At 45.8% G+C, this 20,322-nt stretch overlaps 1 protein-coding gene across 1 annotated transcript; it reads left to right on the top strand.

Annotated features, from left to right (window-relative positions):
• Positions 1-16,195: 16,195 nt before the first annotated feature.
• Positions 16,196-19,096, top strand: LOC100842424 (probable inositol oxygenase). Its single transcript, XM_003563704.3, has 10 exons — positions 16,196-16,361; positions 16,524-16,623; positions 17,208-17,494; positions 17,673-17,732; positions 17,812-17,864; positions 17,962-18,084; positions 18,191-18,260; positions 18,348-18,426; positions 18,532-18,613; positions 18,744-19,096. Exons 1-10 carry the CDS (start codon positions 16,331-16,333, stop codon positions 18,768-18,770), a joined length of 912 nt encoding a protein of 303 aa, XP_003563752.1. The 5' UTR covers positions 16,196-16,330; the 3' UTR covers positions 18,771-19,096.
• Positions 19,097-20,322: the final 1,226 nt, after the last annotated feature.

The raw sequence follows: 20,322 nt of genomic DNA, 5'->3' as shown, positions 1-20,322 counted from the left end.
TTTTGATGATGCTGATGTTGCATGGGAGCTTTACCATGTGGCTTTGAAGGAAACTTTGATTGCCTTGATTGAAGTTCTTTTTCTTATTATCCTTCACATAGTTCAGGAACCACCATATGAGGATTTAATTTTGTCCTCCTCTTGCACACACATGGCTATAATCTTTTCAATATCCCACCGCTCTGGCTGCATATTGTAGTTGAAAACAAAAGTGTCAAACTCTTTTGGCAGTGAAGCCATAACCAGATGAACAAGCATTGCAGGCTTAATCTCTAAATCACCATCCATGTGTTTCAACTTAGACGCCATGTTGCTCATCCTGAGGATATGCTCTCTTATGCCATGTCCTCCTCCAGTGTACTTTTCTGTCACCGGTTTCTTTAGCAGCTAGGTAGCATATATCTTTGAAGAGCCAGTGAACTTGCTCTTTATCTTTTCAAGATACTCCCCTACGGAAGCACACTCTGCAATTGAGCCCACAATAGCGTGCTCAATTGTCTTTTTTATAAAAGCCATGCACTTTTTGTTGGCGGTGAGTCACTTTTTGTTCTCGAGGGTGTATGACATCTCCAATGGAGCATATACTTCCTCTTCTTTTTCTCCCGAGCATCATCATCATCTTTATCATCCCTGGCTGGCTCTGTCGGCTTTGGTGGTTGTGGAGTGTCAACCACCCAGTCCACCTCAGCACAAACAAAGGCCAGGTCAACTTTCTTTCTCCACTAAGTGTAGTTGTCACCTTTGAGGGTTGGCACGTCCTTGATGCATCCCATCAAGTAGTATCCTCCTGAAACCACAATGACGTGAGAAGATAACAACAATTGCGCGCATTAATCCAACGTTGGTCAAAATTAATACATACAACTGTTTGTGCAATTTCATCTATATCACCGCAGAAAATAGAATTAAATGCACACATTAACTATTAATCATGATCATGCTATTAATGACGTTGGTCAAGAAAAATAACAGGATCACAATTATCATAAAACACTTTTAATCATGTTCTTTTAATTTAAACAACACTTTTAGACTATTTGCAGCAGAATAAAATTCATAATTTATACTTTTCAAAAGCAATATTTTGCACTTTTCTATTTCCTAAAACAAACATCTCGTTTGTTCAGTTTGAATAGGACAAAATTTAGACCAAAATGTGCAAAAACTGAACTAAAACTGTTAAAGAAAAAATTTCCGGTGTTGCCCAAAAATTGCCAACGGCCCACGGCCTACGTCGGACGCGCGCGCGCCCCGGCCTGTTCTCTCTGGCCTGAGGCCAGCCTGCTCTCGCGCTGGGCCCATGGCCCACCAAGGTGCAGCCCAGGCCAGCCAGGAGCAATCTCAGCCGTCCGATTAGATCGGACGGCTGAGCGCGTCTTTCGCTTGGGTCAAAACACCCCGGCCGACGGCTCTCCGAAAACCCTAGCGCCTTCCCGAAAATTTCTGTCCCGCACGGTCTTGGCGGTGGCGCGAGAAAAGGAGCTCGCCCGGAGCCCGCCTGCCGGCGACCGGCGAGCAGCTCTCCACCGGCTCCTCCTCCCCCCCCCCCTTCTCTTCATCTTTTCTTCTCCGCTCCCCCGGCGTGAGCTACCAGGAGGGTGGCGGCGGCGACGTCGCGGGCCTCTTGCCGGCGTGCGCGCGGACCCGAGGGTGCGCGCGTTGCCGTTAAGGGGTCAGTGGCGGCGCCCTTTCCCGGCGACCCGGACGACCGGCGGCGCCATGGTCGACGGCGGACGGCGGCTTCATCTTTCGGGTAAGCCATTACTTTAGGGTTAGGGTTTTACCTTTTCCTTTTTGATTTGCTTTTCTTCTTTTCCTTTTTCTACACGCGCCGATCTACCTTTCTAACAAGCTCTGATACCATTGATAGATCCTAGAATCAACTAGGTGTAGATCTAGCTGCTGTAAAACTTTCTGTGATGCAACTAGTTTTCGGTATGGGATAGAGAGAGAGAGGGGGGGAGGGAGAAGGGGAACATACCTAGGACGACATTGTGACGGCGAGCGGCAGCGGCGGCGAGCTTCCCGTCGCTTCTGCGCAGAACCCTAGATCGGTAGGGGCTTATTGGTGGGGTTGGTGGCGAACGCATACGAACCTCGTAGTGCGTGCCCCAGCCCCCCACCTCTTTATTTAGCGCAGCGCGACAGGGGTCTGCCAACCATTGGGCGCCCCCGATCAGGGCGCGTCAGATCTAGCCCCGGTGGGCCGTTGGGCCCACACGGTGGGAGATCACTCTAACATAGAGATTACATGTTCTTCCACTTCCCCTTTTGCTCTAGCATGTTGGACATACTTATGCCCTCAATTCATGGCATGTCTCAATGTTCATCAGAATTTCAAAGCACATAAAGGACAGCTCGGACTCCCATTCTTTATGAAGATTGCTACAATTGCTAGCATATGGAGGGTTCGAAATGACTGCATCTTTAGTGGCACGCAGTAATCCCTTTTTAGATGTAAAAAGCTCTTCAACACTGAGATGCATCTTATTTTCCATAGGGCCAAGAGAAAAAATTATGCTAAACTTGAGGACTGCTTATTTCTTTTAGATAGTTCCTGATAGCATTCTGTTATCTTTGTAATTAAGACTTTATATTTATTTATATATAATTTGCAGTAGATCTATGATCTACTGTTTTTCCCAAACAAAACAAAGCTTAAGCTTATGAAAACTAACAAATTCCTTGAGGAGTATCAGAGTATCTCATTTGCTCGGATATTGGATACCCGTTTAGCTAGGAACCATACACAACCTATAATATTGTTTTTCCCATGGCGCGAGTCACGGAAAGGGACCGAGTACTACATTTTGTAGGATCGAAAGAATCATCTATTTTATTTTACTTGCTTCATTGCTTGTACCTTTCCTGAACTCACAGTCGATAGCATTTTGTACAATATCTATCTTGGAATGTACTCAACACAGTCAAAGGAGTTGCTTCCTTCAGACAAACAAAATGTTATCTTCTTGACTTTTCTATCTAGCACCTATACCATCTTTCTTATGTAACATGATCAGGGCGCAAAATCAGAAAAAGACAATCGTAATCAACGGCAAATACTAACATATCCCTGATAAGATCCATTAAAATGCAGTAGTGATCCATTTGCTCGCAGTATATGGATTTGCAAATCAGAACCATACACAGTGTCCGTATCCGGCCCTCATGCTAGTCAAGTAGTCATGAGAGTGGTTGGGTTGAATCTATCTGGACCCCGTTGCCTCTCCAACTTGCTCCTTAATTGTTTTGCAATGTACTCCTTCCGTCTATATTAAGTGACTCAAATTTGTTCAAATATAAATGTATCTATTTCTATACGGAAAGAGTAGCATGGTTTGTATGTTTGTATCAGCGTTGATTGGCTGCAGGGTTCACGGATTGCATTTTATGTGGCTGAAGCGATACTTAAAGCATCACGGCATCAGACATCAGTACTTTCAGCGAAGATTGTAAGCATTGCCTGGTCTCTCTCACACACCATTCACAAGGCGATAGCACGTTCAGTTTGACCAAACAGATACTCCAACAACATACGCATCGAAGACCTGAAGCCTGAAGTGCAGTGATGAGTTGCATCTGCTAACAATGTACGTGCATCACATCTGCGACCGTCGATCAGTCTGACAATAATACGAGTATTCCACGGACGGGGTAAAAGCACATTGTTTCTACCCACCGGCCCCACGGTTCAGTACAAATGTCAACAAACTCGCTAGTACTCTCATGTTTGCGAAATTCCGGAGTAAATTTCACTCTGTATTTCAAATTGGCACAAATTATCGTATTCAAATAATCAAATATTTCATTAATCTTACACGAATCTCAATGTTTGAATCAAAATGTTCTTATCACCGACTAAATATATGCGTTTTCTTGCTTGCTTGATTTCGTTAAATGGGTTAACATCCGGTATAACTTTTGCTAAAGGGGGTAAAATCTGGTACAACTTTCGCTAAATGGGGTAAGATTAGAAATTTTTCACTACATAGGATAATTTTTGTCAAAAAATTCAAACTAGGAGGTAAAAACTGGAATTCACCCATTTTGTTATTTCACTTTGCATCTGATTTGTTCATCTGTTTTGGAGATGACAAATTGACTCTGGTGCTGAGTCTGTGCTTGTTGTGGTGCGGAGCGTTTCTAACGTGACCTTGATTTGCGTCTTGAGGTCAAACCGGTAGCGACTAAACCTGTCCCTACTATGTACTCTCTCCGTCCCAAAATAAGTGTCTTGGATTTGTATAAATTTTTCACTACTACAAAACGGTCTATATGCAACGTCACATCAGTAACGGGTCCGGCGCGACCATTACTGATGAAGAACATCAGTGTGTCGCAGCCCCGACCGTTATTGATGAACCGAGCGGGCACCGCCTGCCTCCGGCCAGCGACACATCAGTGGCGGTCGCGGGAAACAACCGCCATTGATGTACACCCATAGCTCGCGAGTAATATCCGTGGCGGTCGGTTATGAGGCGATCGCCACTGATGAACCATGCATCAGTAACGGTCCGCCTGGCTCACCGTTACTGATGTATACACGATTATCAGTAACGGTCGCGAGAACCTCCCTCCCCCCCGCGCCGGCGGCGCCGCCTCCATGGCCGGCGAGCGGCCATGGCCGCGAGCTCCTTTTTTGGAGCTCCGGCGGCCGGCGAGCTCCGATCTTCGAGCCCTAAGCTTTCCTCTCCCTCCCGATCTTTCTCTCCCCCCCGATCTCTCTCACCGGCCTCCAATTTCTCTCCGAATTTTCCCAATTTCAAATTTTTGAGCTCCGCGGCCGCTGGCCAAAATAAGGCCTCCTCGTCGTCGCCCGGAGCTTCCCTCTCGCTTGCGAGCTCTCTCTCCCTCTCGATCTTTCTCGCCGGCCTCCAATTTCTCTCCGAATGTCTCTAATTTCAAATTTTTAGTTAGCTCCGATTAATTGGCACCTTAATCTCCTTGTCAATGATTAGGCTAACTATTTTGCTTTTTTGTTTTCTTGTGTATTGTGTTGTAGATCGAAGGACCGTTCTTGGATGTACGCCAAGGAAAGAATCAATGCTCGATGGATAACCGATTGGACGGTCTTTTTTGGAGTCGCGAAAGGTGATATGGAACGAAAAGGACTTTTGATGATGCGTTGCCCATGTCGCAAATGTGGAAACACATACATGATGAAGCCTGAAGATGTTCAGATGCACGTGCTGGCATCGGGTTTTGTGGATGGTTATTCTCGCTGGACTTGTCACGGGGAGGATGCGGTTGATGTCGGTAGCGATAGCGAAGATGATGATGTCCTGCGGTATGATCTGGTGAATGATTCCGACGAAGAAACAAGGGTCGATGAGGAGGCTAATGTGGAAGGTGAAGGAGCTCCACGTGACAGGATTGCCGAAATGCTAGATGACCCGTACCTACGGGAGCAGCTGGAGGACCCCGAAGATGAGGCAGAGTCTGCTCAGTTCAAAAAATTGTTGGAGGACGCAAACACACCCTTGTATGATGGAGCTGGCGAAGAAAACAACGTGCTCGAAGTGACGCTCGAACTTTTGAGTCTGAAGGCAGCATCATGCTGGTCGGACAAGGGCTTCACGGGTTTGTTGAGTTACCTTGTTTCGGTTTTTCCACAGCCAAACAAGTTGCCCAAGAGCACAGACGAGGCAAAGAAGATTACATGCCCGCTCGGATTGGATTGTGTGAAACATCATTCATGTCCAAACGACTGCATGGTGTACATTGGAGAGTACGAGAACCATGAGAGCTGCCACATACGCGGTGCATCGAGATACAAGAAGAAAAACGCCAGAGCTGGCGAAGACGATGGGGAAGAAGTGATGAAGGGCAGGCCGGCAAAGACTGTCTGGTATCTTACGGCAGGTGGCCGAGTTGAACGTTGGATGCAGAACTTTAAGGACGCGAGATATCTCGTCCATCATGATCCGGCGCAGGCTGCATTCGATCCTGACGGGCACTACCGTGTGGAGGAACCTGGGGTCCTAAGACATGCTGCCGATGGGACTCAGTGGAGGAACTTCGACACGGCATTTCCGGATTTTGAGGCAGAGCCTAAAAACCTGAGGCTTGGTCTCAGCACTGACGGGATAAATCCTTTCGGAAACATGAACAACAAGCACAGCACATGGCCAGTGATCTTGTTTGTCTACAACCTTCCTGCATGGTTAATCATGAAGAGAAAGTACATCCACATGTGCGTGCTCATACAGGGTCCAAAGCAGCCGGGAGCTGACTTAAATGTGTATCTGCAGCTAATGAAGGATGAGCTGAAACAGCTTTGGAACCCTGGCAGAGTGGTTTGGGACGCAAACAGGAGGGAGTACTTCATGATGAGAGCAGCGCTTCTGACCTGCGTGCATGACTACCCCGCGAATGGAAATACTTCATGCCAGGTGACACATGGGTACAAGGCCTGTACAAAGTGCGGGGAAAACACGACATCGGAGAAGTTGCCCGCTTCATCCAAAATTGTGTACATGAGCCACCGAAAGTGTTTGGATGCTAAAGACCCTTGGAGCCCGACGGCCCCGCCTTGACCACGCGCCGCCGTCTCTGTCCTCACGGAGCCCGCGCCATCTCCGTCCTCTCCACAGGTGCGCGCCTCCTCTGCCTCCCTCCCTCTCCTCTGATTTAGCTTGATTTAGGGTTAGGGTTAGGGTTAGGATTTGTTCCTGTTAATTTAAGGTTAGGATTTGTTGCTGTTAATTTAGGGTTAGGGTTAGGATTTGTGAATTTCATAATTGAGTTAGATGGGCATGTTAATTTAGGATTAACATTGTAGTTTGTAGGATTAGGATTTGTTACCCGAGCCACATAAGCATGTTAATTAGGATTTGATAATGCCATGCTTACTGTCAGAATAGTTTATTTCCCTCCTTAACTCAGTTAATGGGTTCAATAATAAAGGTTAGAGATCAAGCCTGACAATGATGGGTCTGATTGTTACTCTCTTTACAATTCAAACTGATGAAGTACATTAAGACTGACATATATTAGACACTGTTCGCTAGTTGTGCTGTTTATATAGACATAAATTTATCAGATCTGTTTATAACACATGTTTATTCTTGCATATATTCTACTGTTGTTATTTCTCAGTAGCTAGGAGCATGTTTATTCTTGCATATATTCTACTGCTGTTATTTTATTGCAATCTTCAATCATCAGCTCGGTTTGGTTGTTATTTCTCAGTAGCTAGGAGCATGTTAAACAGATCATATGCTATATACATGCTATATATGATTTATATACGTGCTTCATTTATGTGAATTGTGGGCCCGACCATCGTGTCGGGTCATTGGAGAAGGGGCCGGCCATCATGCCGAGGGGGTACATATGCGGGTGGGTTTTTTATGCAGGTTTCGAGCTCCTAGTAGAGAAAATTTGCTACTTTTTTAGCATAGGTCATGCCGAAATTTTCGGCCGATATATATTTGATGGCACATAGGTACGAAATGGGCAAGAGTAGCCAGAAACTAGTTCTTGATCGGGAGGAGGTAGATCGTGTCGATGAAGAGTCTTCACCGGGAGAGCAAATTGCCAGCTCTGGCTCAGGTAGCTCTCGTTCAGAAGAGCGCGACAACGAGCGACGGGTGGAAGAGAGTAACCCACAGCCTTCTGAAACTCCCGCTAAGAAGCAAAGGAAGAAGACGCCGAGGGGGAGCCACAACTTCAAGGAGTTCTGTTACGTGGTCACCCGGCACTCTGAGAGAGGCCGCCCGGAGTCGCCTGAGAGGGCACAGAAGGCCTTCGTAACGACCTGTGGAGCCGTTGCATGCAAGTATTGCAAGATCACCGACGAGTGGAGTGACATCTCCCAAGTCGTTAAAGACACGTGCATCGCGGACGTTGCAAGGAGGTTCCAAGTCACCAACGAGTGGCGCGAGCGATTCGTAGCGGCCATCAACATAGCAGTCTGCAATGGACTTGCTAATTGGAAATCCACCGCTAGAAGGTGGATGGACAAACCGTACGAGATCATCAAGAAGAAATGGCCGTCGGTAACTGATGAGGCCGAATGGGAAAAGTTCAGGAAGGAATCATCTGACCCTGCCTTCATTGCGAATAGGGAACGCATGAGGGCGTTGCGCTTAAGGAATCCCTTGAACCACAGGCAAGGGATTGCAGGGAAAGAGGGGAAGAAGCAGGTCTGGCGCAAGCAGGACCGAATTCTCGAGGCGGCAGGCAGGGTGCCTCCAGTGCATGACATGCTGGAGGACCAACATGCTAGAGAATATGCACGTCAGCACATGACACCCGAGCAGTGGGCGGGCATTGAGCCAATGCAGCCGCCTGTTAAAAATTTTACGGTAAGGGTTCACGTGCATTTAGTTGTTTTCGGCGTTAATTATGACACTCCTGATCCATATAGACTCACGTCCTGTCTTATATGATAACAGGAAAATGCCCACAAATGGGAGGAGAGCAAGAGGTCAGAAACCTCCGACAACTCCGTGCAGAGCAAGAGATGGGAGTAGGCTATGACCGCCGGCTTGCAACAGGCAGAGCACACGGGCCGTGTTCTAGGAGAAGGCGAAGGGGCCTGCTGGGATGATTATTTTCCGCCTGCTCCGAAGCGAAGCAGGGTCCGGAAAAAGCTCCCCGCTTCTTCTGAGATAATAGAACAAGCTAAGGCGGAGGCGCGAGAGCAGGCATCTATCGTGTCTCAAGAGGTGTCGTGCAAATATGCAGTGCAAGCCGTCCATCATTTGGTGTCGGCATTGGCCAAAGACCACCCCGCCCTTGGTAGGTTTGAGGAACCTCCTTCCTCCTCTTCTTCCTCTTTCCCCGCGAAAGAGCACCCCGCTGAAGAGCAGCGCCGCCTCCGACACACGTATGGAGGACGAAGACACCTACACCCCAAGTTACAGCCCGGCTCCTAGCATGGACAACCCCACCCCCCCCCACCCCGCTAGCCAACCTTCCCCAAGCGAGGGCAGCCGGGATAACGATCCGGGTCCGAGCGACAACATCCTTGTAAGCAAGCTTTTCAAACTCTTTTTCACTCCTGACCTTCATGAATAAAGATCTTACACACATATGCCTTCTTCTTGTTACGCGCAGGCACCGGTGAAGTGTCGTATCCACGTTGAGAAGCCTGGGAAGCCTGTAGGCGCCATTGGCCGCCTGATGCCCAGACAATCACCGCCACTGGTGCACGGCATTCTCATGAATGACGCACAAGTGAGTGTGATGGTGGACTCCGTCATCGACGATCATCGGGATTATGCTATCCTGCTACCTCCGGAGGAAGGCGTGGATATCCAGGCGGTTGTCCAAACTACCAAATTATGTGGCCTAGGAGCTTGGTATCTCTCTACAACCAGCGCCGGCCCTCTATGACACCATCTCCCTTCGCCCAGAAAGGTACTTCTCATTCGCCGCTCGGCCTTTCCCCTAGGATACTTCCTCCTGTCGATGCCGGCGGAGATGAAGAGCGGGCAATGTCGATGCTTGCATAGCTCAAAGATAGCCAGACCACAGGGTCGGCACAGGCTGGAAGCGTCCCTCTCACCTTCTCTCTCTTGGGTGTCGCTGAGTCCATGGGTGGCCGCAAGATCGATGACAAGTACAAGGCAGAGGAGCAGAAGGCATGGGACAGTAAGAGGAGGCATAAAAAGAAGGGGCGCGGCGGCAAGACCATCAAGGAGTCCTCCAATGTCACTCAAGATGAGATGCACCATGTGCCTGAAATAACTGGAGTCTGGGAGGACAATAGGCCTGACATTCTCATCAAGAACCCATATCAAGGCCAGAGATTCGAAGACGGATCCTATTTTGTGGCTAGGGAGTTCGACCGGATGCTTCTTTACTATCCTGGAAGACCGATGGTCACCGAAAATTCCCTGCGTGCCGTGTCCAGAGAGATGCAAGAGCTTCATCAGTTCTACATGCAAGCATCAGCTGGTTCTGAACAACATGCCCAACAGATCAATGTTAGAATCCCAAAAGACTATGGCTTCTTTGACCAAGAAACCGGAAACATTCAGGAACGTCCTATCACCTTTGGTGTGGAGTTCAACGAACTGTTCCACCTCTTCAACCGCCAAAGGCTTGATATCAACCTCTTAAGGCTGTGGTCTGCTACCAAATAAGAGAACTGCGGCGATTGGAGGTAAAAAAAGTATCCATTCTAGACCCCGCGCTGTTTAACTACGGTGACATCAGTCTTGAGCCAGAAAAGGATGCCTCAAGAACCATGGCATCTAAATACTTGGTGGCATGTCTCGAGAAATACGCGGATGACGACTTCATCCTCTTCTTCCTTAATTTGGAGTAAGTTCAATTTTATATATGGAACCGTCTGTTTTTTCTAATTCAGTCTTTCTTATACACCCTTAGATACTAAAGTTTGTTTCTTTTGAAGACAGAGACCATTGGGTGACAATACTCATTTGTTTGCCTTGGTCCGCGGTGTACTACTTCGATTCACTACTTCCGAAGAAGGGTGTTCGAGGTAGGTTCTAAAAATCCATTAAATCACTCATTAACACTGCTTGGAAAGTGGCGACCAAGGGAAAACTAGCTGGTAAAGGTTATAAAGACGAGCCTCACCACAACCACAGGTTCCCTTGCCAGCAACAGCCGCCCGGCAGTGTGTTCTGTGGTTACTACTGCTGTCACATCCTTATGGAGAATGCCAGCATGTTCAAGCCTGAGTGGAAGGGGTCAGTCGCGGCGATGGAAGAGTACTGGTGGCCCCGAATGACAATGGGACACCGACCTAAATGGGTCGTCTATAACATTCAAAGGGAGTTCGTCCATCTCATAAACAATGAGGTCATCAAGCCTAGTGGGGACTTCTTCGAACGTGTGGAACAAGTCGTGTCTAGGGTTCACCCACGACAATAGATTCATTTGTATTCTTTATATGCTTCCATGAAATTTTGACACTTTGTAATTATGCTTCTATGGAATTTTGACACTTCGTAATCAATGTCGTGAAGTGAGATACATTTGTATTCTTTATATGCTTTATATGATGCGGCTTATATACATTTGTATGCTTTAAATGATGTGATGTGATGTGATGCAGCTTTATATGTATTTTTTTGCGATGAGATACATTTTTCTGTGATGAGATACATTCTGTATATAATTTGCTATGCTGTATATAATTTGCTGTGTATTTCCTATGTATTTACTGTGTTTTTAATTATTTTTTAAAATACCGAAAATGTATCAGTGTCGGTCCCTCGACCGACACTGATGCGGCGACGCGACCGTTACTGATGATATATACATTAGTAACGGTCCGGGAGGAGCGACCGCCACTGATGTATATATATATCAGTAACGGTCAGTGCGACCGTTACTGATGATTGTACATTAGTAACGGTCCGGGCGACCATTACTGATGATGGGTATCATCAGTAACACGAAGTTAGTAACGGCGGCCCCGACCGTTACTGATATGATTTTTCGATTGTTACTCATAACCGTTTCTGTAGTAGTGTTTATACAAATTCACGTAATTTTTTTTGGCACGGAGGGAGCATATTTTTCTATACAGAGCACACAACCTAGCAGGTTTAGGGATGGGCAGCACCGGTCTAGTAGTGGCGACAAAAGCGATGGTGGTGAACCAATCTCAGTGGAGTACATGTGGCCTGCATGGTGGTGCGGTGACCCAAAGGACGGTTCGACCAAGTTGGGTCTGATTCAAGATGGCAGTGGATACTCAAAAAGTGGATATTCATGGATGTCTAAGACCATGGTTCACGGATATAGAGCACGATATCGCTCCATGGATATTCATGAATGGATACCCACCAACTCGTGGAGCGGCCACAAATATCACATTTGATCCATGAATATCCATGGATACCCGGTATTTAATAAAATAAATAAATTACTGACATGTGGGTTCATTATTTAGCTATATGACTCATGTAAATAGTTCTCCTTCCCCCCAATTCTAACCCTAATTCGTTTGGCAATACTAAAATGGCATGCTAGTGACCACCCTCTTATAAGAGCTATGTCGGAGTCAATGAGAGTGAAGTTTGAGAAGTATTAGACATATCTTCATGGTCTCATGGCTATTGCAACCGTTCTAAATCCATGATATAAGCTGCATATTTTAGAGGCTTTATATCGGTCTCTATATGGATATGGTTTTATGGTTGTTTTTAAGCCATTCTATGTTGATCCATGGATGTCCATGGATATTCGGATATCCGATGGATATAATATGTGTATTGTTTTGGACCCGCGGATCTTTTCGTGGATGGATAATGGATGTGGATATGGATATGAATTTGGTCCGCCTGTCCAGACCCATCCCATTGCCATCCTCAGGTCTGATCAGACCATGATAGAAATGCCCGTGCATAACCGGCTGGCTAAAGATAAGCATGCCTCGTCGTGTCATCTATATCCATCGTCACAACTTCACAAAATGGCAAATAAGGGAACACTAAATTAATAGGGAAGGAGTGGTCAATAAATTTAAATGAAATGGTATCATAATTTTGTACACTCAGGTATACAAAGTGAAATTTACTCAAAAATATACTATATCGTTGGAACTAATGACATTTATTAAGAGTTCGCATAATTTTAATTAAGATCAGGTAGTGGAACTAGATTCTTTTTGGCTCTCTTAGGATAATAGAAATTTTGTAGGAAAAAAAAGATTTTGATCATAAAGAATTATTCCTATCCATGTCCTTCGGATCATAAAGTTGCCCCAAAAAAATCATATGATAGGAATTTTCCTACTCCCTCCGTCTCATATTTTTTGTCTCAAATTTGTCTAAATATGAATATATCTATTTCTACAAAATGTCTAGATACATGTAATATTTCGACAATTAATATTGGACGAAGGGAGTATAAATTTTTGAGGAATCCAATCATTATGTCTGACCTCAGGAAAATTTTCGTTAGAAAATTGAAAGTTTCGCATCTCCTCTCTTCTTCTTACTCCAATTAATTACCGCTCAGTCTTAAAGTCATCTGGTCTTCTTGCGTTATAGCATCCATTTTAAAAAAAAAAGTAATTGATGTATCTCGATTCTTGTAGTTGCAAATGTCATTGTATTTCAATCATACATTTTCTTATTAATTGTGTGTTTTTGGATTCCCATGATCCAAAAAATTTAAAGCCTTTTGTTTCCTGCATCCCTGGGCCAATGGACGTGCCGGAGCACTAGCTCACGTTAGTTCCACCCGTTGCCTAAAGCACGAGCTTAACGTTGGTTGCTAACATGTGTATCACGGTTCGGCTGACCGTTGCGATGTCGCGCGTATACGATCGAAATTCACACTGATTTGGCATTTTTTTTTACCGGACATTGATTTGGCATGTTTAAGCCATCACCAAGGAAACTCCTCAAATTCTTCCCATTTGTCCAAATCTATCCATTTCAGGGTCCACGAGCAAAATACACAACCCAATGAGAACGCTCATTTGTCCAAAAGTGGTCCGCAGCTCTCATTTCTTTACCAAATTTGAGAAGAGTACGATTTTGTTCACTTGTCTTTTTGGCCCACGTGTTAAAGACTCATTAAGAGAAAAATGAGAAGTTATCATTGGACAACTTGATATTTTGTTCACCTCCGTTTATCCAAAGACCTCTCAAATAGACAAATGAGGAGGACAAATGAGAGCTTACACTTGAAGATGCCCTTATGCAATGAAGTGCAAGCAAATCCGGATATCGAGCTAGCTTTCTCCAAGGAAGGGTTATGCCCTCTTTGTCGGACAAAAGAAGAAGAAAGGGGGGCACAGCGCAAGCGTGCGCACTCGTAGCTCTACGTGCGCCAAAACGTCAAGAATTAATACTGCCAAAACGTCAAGAATTAATACTGCCCCCACTAATCAACGTTTTGAGTGTTGCCGCTACGGAAGGCGTTTATTTTTGCGGGTGATATTCGGATGCTTTCAGCCGGGAGACCCCCTGGCCTGGCCTGAACAAACTTCAGGGGGTGTTTTCTCCAGAAGACCAGAACCAGTGGACACATTCATCAGTAGGAATTTCCGGCTACACGAATGGCCATAACTTGCAGCGTTTCGGAAATGATACCACGTGACATGCCGCCGCAAGGAGCCCTTAGGCACATGGATGTCGCACATCGTCTGGACGAGTGGACGACTGCTAGGATGTACGGCCATTACGCATGTTTAACCTGCGTTCTTAGCCGTACGCTGCCGCGATGAGAGATAGCGACCTTTTAGCAACCAGCGGGTCGCGCGGGCATCCTCAACCTAAACAATAAACTTTTTCGAAAAAGAAAAAAACACACAGTGTGTAACCAATCTGCTAGCTAGGTACGCAACCTGAGCTTGTACGTACCGCAGTTGGTTGGTCATGTCACGCCAAGCGCACCAGGCGGAACGACGTACCGGTCCCTGTTCCGGGGGCGGATCTCCTCGTGTATAGGAAACCAGGCGTGTGAGCTACACGGCTTATGTATTTAAATTTGGTTTTGCTATTTATAGGACTATACTACTAGGAAATGATTATTTATATGTTGATATTAACAATTGTCTTATCCAATCGTTGAGATTATTGTAAAATTCATGTAAATACAAATAATGATGAGAAAATCTTCCTCAAATGACTACGGTTGTTGACCGAGAAAATAACTATTTTTAAATCAACTGAGATTAGGTTGTCTCATTTAATTAGCTTACACGTATGAATATGATGACATTTTTCTCTCTCGAGATTTCTTTTGTATCTATGCTTTATTCATGGCAGTTTAGCGTTGCTGAACTGTGCTGCGCTAAACTTATTTTTATAATCGAATCTGAAAAAATACACACGAAAATAAAAAAAAATTGGTTAGTCAAACACAAAATAGGAAAAACTGATTGCCTACGGCATTGTCCAGAGGCCCTAGAAGCGGAAGCCTGTATGGAGAGCCTCACCCTTTTGATTCAGTGGACGGAACTTCCCATCGTCATCGAGACTGATTGTGCCCAAGCCAAGGCGATGCTAAGTCACGAGGGGCTTGATCGATCCAGGCACCGTAACCTGGTTATTGAAGCTAACCCAGAAGGTTGATAGCTTCGGAGAGTTAGATTGTGATTTCAAAAATTGATCGTTCACGAAATAAGGTTAGTCATGATTCGGCGGCTTATTCTAGATCTAGTCAGCAGACTTTTTGTTGGCTTCTCTATTTAATCAATATGTCTTCCTTTTTGTGAAAAAAAAAACTGGTTGGAAAAGCTGAGTTATCGTAATCCACCCCACCCCAATGCAATGCAGTCCCTAAGCCTGCCAATTAACCTTAACCAAAGTAGCTTTGATTTCTTCCCGCCACTCTCCAATTTCCACGGATCCATCGTTGCTAGTCCTCTCGGGCCAACCTGTTCCTTGTGCTTCACTGTCAGCATAGCAATGGTCGACCTGACTCCCCGACACCGTCCAACATCTCCTGCCCGTTCCCCCTCCTCCGATGTCAGCAAAAGGCATTAATTACTTCCTCCGTTTTGTATTTAATTGGCGTTGTTGTGCTACTAAATCTGTGTCCATTAATACGGGCTAAGCAAACGCTCGTCCATAAGATCATTACCTCTCAAAAATAGAAGACGTACAATGAAATAAAAAAATGGGTCTAGAGAATAGGTAAACAATAAGGACATGTACAATGGAATGACGTCCGCATTCTTTTAGCAATGTCACATGGGATAAAATCTGATGTGGAAGAGAGAAACGAAAAAAGGCACAAGCCTTCTCTTAATTAAGAGATGATCTCTTCATAAGAATGATAAGGCAAAGATAAAGCAAATTTACCATTGTACTAGATTTCACTTTCTTAACATTTATTTATTTAATTTTATTCATGTAAACATTAATTGTAAGATAGAACACTAAAAAATAACTCATTGTATAACATGTTTTGTTATCTTTTCTAACTGACGTGAAATGTCTAGAGTCTTATCAACTATTCTACGTGACCTAATAGACCGAGAAAAAGGAAAGAAGAACGCAGGCAGCATGAGCTGTCCCCGTCATCCACAGGCATAGCTCCACGCCATGGCTGAGTCACTTGCCCATTAAACAAATCGAAATCCTCAAAGGATAACGCCACAGATACGTCGTCACGTTTTACTTTTCGTACTGCCTCCGTTGCCCACAGCTGTTGCCCAGTCCAACCACGCACCATACTACTCGTCTACCGCTGCAACTATCAGTCACTGACAACCGGGCCCAGACTCCCGATCCGCTGCTATAAATACGTCTGGGGATTTGCCTCCTCTTGCATAGCCAGACCAGAGACGCCCATTGCCGTTTTCTTGGACTCTGTTTCGCTGCTGTTCTTGCCACTGCAGAAAAGATCAGGATTCAGATCGGTGATCCTTTTTCTTCAATTCAAGATGACCATCATCATTGAGCAGCCTCAGTTCGGTGAGCCTTTTTCTGTCATCTGATTTGTGTGCTCCTCTTTCTTTTCGTTTCTTGTTGAGTCTTGATCAAGTGTCGATGCTTCTTGGAGGTTGTATCATAAACAGAAACACTGGGATCGCTATGATATTTATACAGTTGGAATTTTTTGTTGGGTGGCTGTAGATGTGGCCGTGGAGAGGAAGGCTGCCGGCGACGCCGCGGAGTTGGTGCTCGACGGCGGGTTTGCCGTGCCGGACTCCAACGCCTTCGGCCATACTTTCAGGTAAGCAATGGCGTGTTTTAGGACCTATACCAATTTGTTTTTTACGAACAAGACGTATATGTATATCAATGTTGTTTTTGCTATTATTAAAACTTTTTTCTCCGAAAAAATAGGGGGGGGGGGGGGGATGAAGAGCAAGCTGGGTTTCATTCTATTTTGCCGTTAAAAAAACGTTTCTTTTTGCTGGGATTTGCTGCTAAAAGGTCACATGACGAAACGAAAGAGACGTGTGACGATGTTGTGAATACGCCTCGTACTAGAATGGACTCAAACAAATAGCACTTTTCCTCGTAGAGAAAAAGGAGTAATGAACATTAAACACTACATATCCACACACACAAAAAAATCGCCTCTAAATTGCTGAACTAGTCAAACAGAATCAGTTTCTTGTAATCTTTCAAAAGCTTGTGAGTTCCGATTGCCCACGGCATTGTCCTCACACCGCGTGCTTTACTCATTCCCTTAGCCTGGTTCCATTCTCGTGACCCAAATTTTTTCGCTTAAGTTTGAACTTAATTATCAAATAAAATAAAAGATATATACCACGGCCCTGAAATCGGACGCGACGGTTGATTTACCTACAGGGACTACGACGCGGAGTCGGAGCGGAAGAAGACGGTGGAGGAGTTCTACCGGAGCAACCACATCAACCAGACGTACGAGTTCGTGAAGCGGATGCGGGAGGGGTACGGGAAGCTGGACAAGACGGAGATGGGCATCTGGGAGTGCATCGAGCTGCTCAATGAGTTCATCGACGACAGCGACCCGGACCTCGACATGCCGCAGATCGAGCACCTCCTTCAGACCGCCGAGGCCATCCGCAAGGACTACCCGGACGAGGACTGGCTGCACCTCACCGGACTCATCCACGGTAATACGTAATCCAAGACATCTCTTACTATCTTATCTAAAAACATCTCTTACTATTAGAGAGCAGTCACCGACAGACTGGTCCCACGGATCAGCGTTTTATTTTTATTTTCGGGAAAAATCTGGGTCTGTAGCTGTTTTTTTTTTTTTTGCCTCATGTGGGTTGTCACGACGTGCAGATCTGGGGAAGGTGCTGCTGCATCCCACCTTTGGAGAGCTCCCTCAATGGGCAGTCGTAGGTAAATCTTCAGAACCGGTCCCTGGTCGATCGATTCCTTCCAACTATATATGATTCTCTGACGGGTCTCATGGCATCAGGTGACACTTTCCCTGTCGGCTGCGCGTTCGACGAATGCAACGTCCACTTCAAGGTACTCCTATCGCATATATTCTTCCCCCAAAACAGTAAATTGGGCCGATGAATGATCAAAGACTGAAACTGCTTTGTTCGTGCGTGCGAATTTGCAGTATCTGAAGGAGAACCCTGACTACCACAACCCGGAGTTCAACACAAAGTTTGGGGCCTACTCCGAGGGGTGTGGGCTGGACAACGTGCTCATGTCCTGGGGCCATGACGACTACATGTACCTGGTAAACCCTCATCCATCGCCTTAGCATCAGAGTATAATGGAGCAAATTATTCAGTTCTTTCATCTGCAATTGTTCTCTGAAATGTTCTTTGCCCTGTTCCTCTCAGGTGGCCAAGGAGAACAAGACCACCCTTCCTTCTGCAGGGTTGTTCATCATCAGATATCACTCTTTCTACCGTAAGCGCGGCCAACGATCTCTCTCTTTCTTTTCCCTATGCCACACTAGCAGTTTTAAGTAAGGTTACTGACTTCTTTTTTATTCAGCCCTGCACAAGCATGGAGCTTACATGCACCTGATGAACGAGGAGGACAACGAGAACCTGAAATGGCTGCATGTGTTCAAGTAAGCCTATTAAATTATTCGTGCACTCGAAATGAAACTGAATATTTATGGGTAGGAAAAAAAAAGAATTAACAGCTGAACACTCTTGGTGCATGGTTCTTGCAGCAAGTATGACCTGTACAGCAAGAGCAGCGTCAGGATCGACGTCGAGAAAGTGAAGCCCTACTACATGTCACTTATCGAGAAGGTAATACGCGCCTGCCTGTTTCTGATATCAGCTGAGGATCATATTGACATGTTCTGCAGTGTCAGTTCCTGTAAACAAAATCTTACTGTACCACCTCTGACGCGATGTTCTCTCTCTGAATTTTCCCCAGTACTTCCCGGACAAACTGAGATGGTGAGAAGGCAAACACATATCAGAGAGATTATATACCATCAAAAAGAAAGAACAAGATTGTTTCGAGCTGTCGTGTATACAGTGTGTCTGTGTATTACGTACGATCGATGTTTCCATGTCGTATCCGATCGAATTGAGCGAGTGGTACTACAGTGAACTCCTTGAGAGCCATCAGACATGCGAATTGCAGGTGTTTGTTGTTTGCGAGTGTGTTCTGTTTTTTCTTTCTGCGGGTAGTGTGCTCTGTTCTACAGTCTGTAAACGAAATTCGTCACCTGGAAATTAAAATGCGGTGCATATTGCTCCAATAAATGTTCAGTTAGTCGAGGATAGAGGGCTTGTGCCTTGTGAAAAAATTGCTCTCTCAACTCTCTCTCTCTCTCTCTCCCCCCTTCTCTCTCGGGCCCTCATGGGCCTATTTTGTTTTAGGAAGTCTCACGGGCCAAATAATACCTCCAAAGTAGCGTAACCTGAACTGGGCTTCATCTTGCCTCAAGATTTTTAACGACGTTGCTAGTTGTGGAACAACAACTTTTGATTTTAGGGAATTGTGGAACAACAATTTACAGCAGGGCAACAGAACGAACGGAAGTCCTCGGCAGTAGGTACTTGTCCCGGTCAAGGTTGGTGTCCCCTTTCCCCTGTCGCTAGACTCGCTAGCAACTCGTAATTTTGGTGTTTTGTGTAGATACGGTCATCCGGATCTTCCAACATAGGCCTCGTTGGGTCGCCCTCTCCGGCTTCCCAAATTCGGGAATCCTGCACTATGTTTCAAAACCAGGACTATGTTTCAAAACCATAGTCCACCTTGCCCCCATCAGCGTCCGAGACTATGAAATCGTGTTTTTTACCTCGGGTGCTTAAACTTGTCAAGTTTTAACACTTGAATTTAGCAATTTGTAAATACGATGACTAATTTGCACAAATGCGCCAAGTTTATAGACCAGCGGTGCATTTCTCTCTTGTATAAATCTATGGAGCCGATTCATTTGGGACGGTTCCGCTGGGTCGAGCGAAGCTAAATGAGCTCTTTAGCAGTAGCCCCTAAAGCAGGGTCCTAAACAACATCTAGGGAACCCCCCCCCCCCCCTCAAATTCCAGGGTCCCAAAAAATATAAACTTCTTCGGCAGTGGCCCCTATTCCACATCCCCTAAATTCTATATGTCATTGTCTTGTCTTTTATTCCTTCCTTTTTCTTTTATTTCCCTTTCTTCTCCATGAGACCACTCTGGCTGAGACGCGGAGTGCGGCGCGGCCGGTGGCGCGATGCACATGAGCCAGACTGCGAGGACTTGGCGGCACTGTGCACGGGGCGGCGAGGACTTGGCGATGACGGCGGTTGGTGAGTGGGTGGTGGCGGCGGGATTTGACGTCGATGAGTGAGAGGTGGCGGCAGATGTGACACCGACGAGGGACAGGTGACGGCGAGAGAAGGAAGGCCGACGGGATGTGCAACACGCGGAGGGAGGAAGATGGCAAAATCTGACGTGGCAGAGAGTAGGGAATCCCTTGGGGGTCCTCGGAAGGGGGGCTTGAGGAGTTGATGTAGGGACCT

The sequence above is a fragment of the Brachypodium distachyon genome, chromosome 1 (genome assembly GCF_000005505.3).
Source record: "Brachypodium distachyon strain Bd21 chromosome 1, Brachypodium_distachyon_v3.0, whole genome shotgun sequence".
Taxonomy (NCBI): domain Eukaryota; kingdom Viridiplantae; phylum Streptophyta; class Magnoliopsida; order Poales; family Poaceae; genus Brachypodium; species Brachypodium distachyon.
The sequence above is the reverse complement of the archived record's forward strand: the minus strand, read 5'-3'. Positions and strand labels throughout refer to the sequence as shown.

Bases quoted from the DNA above. Each gene is read 5' to 3' on its own strand.
- LOC100842424 (XM_003563704.3), top strand. From the start codon at position 16,331: ATGACCATCATCATTGAGCAGCCTCAGTTCG. The intron at 16,362-16,523 runs GTGAGCCTTTTT...GGGTGGCTGTAG, and splicing joins CATTGAGCAGCCTCAGTTCG to ATGTGGCCGTGGAGAGGAAG. The intron at 17,733-17,811 runs GTAAATCTTCAG...TCATGGCATCAG, and splicing joins CCCTCAATGGGCAGTCGTAG to GTGACACTTTCCCTGTCGGC.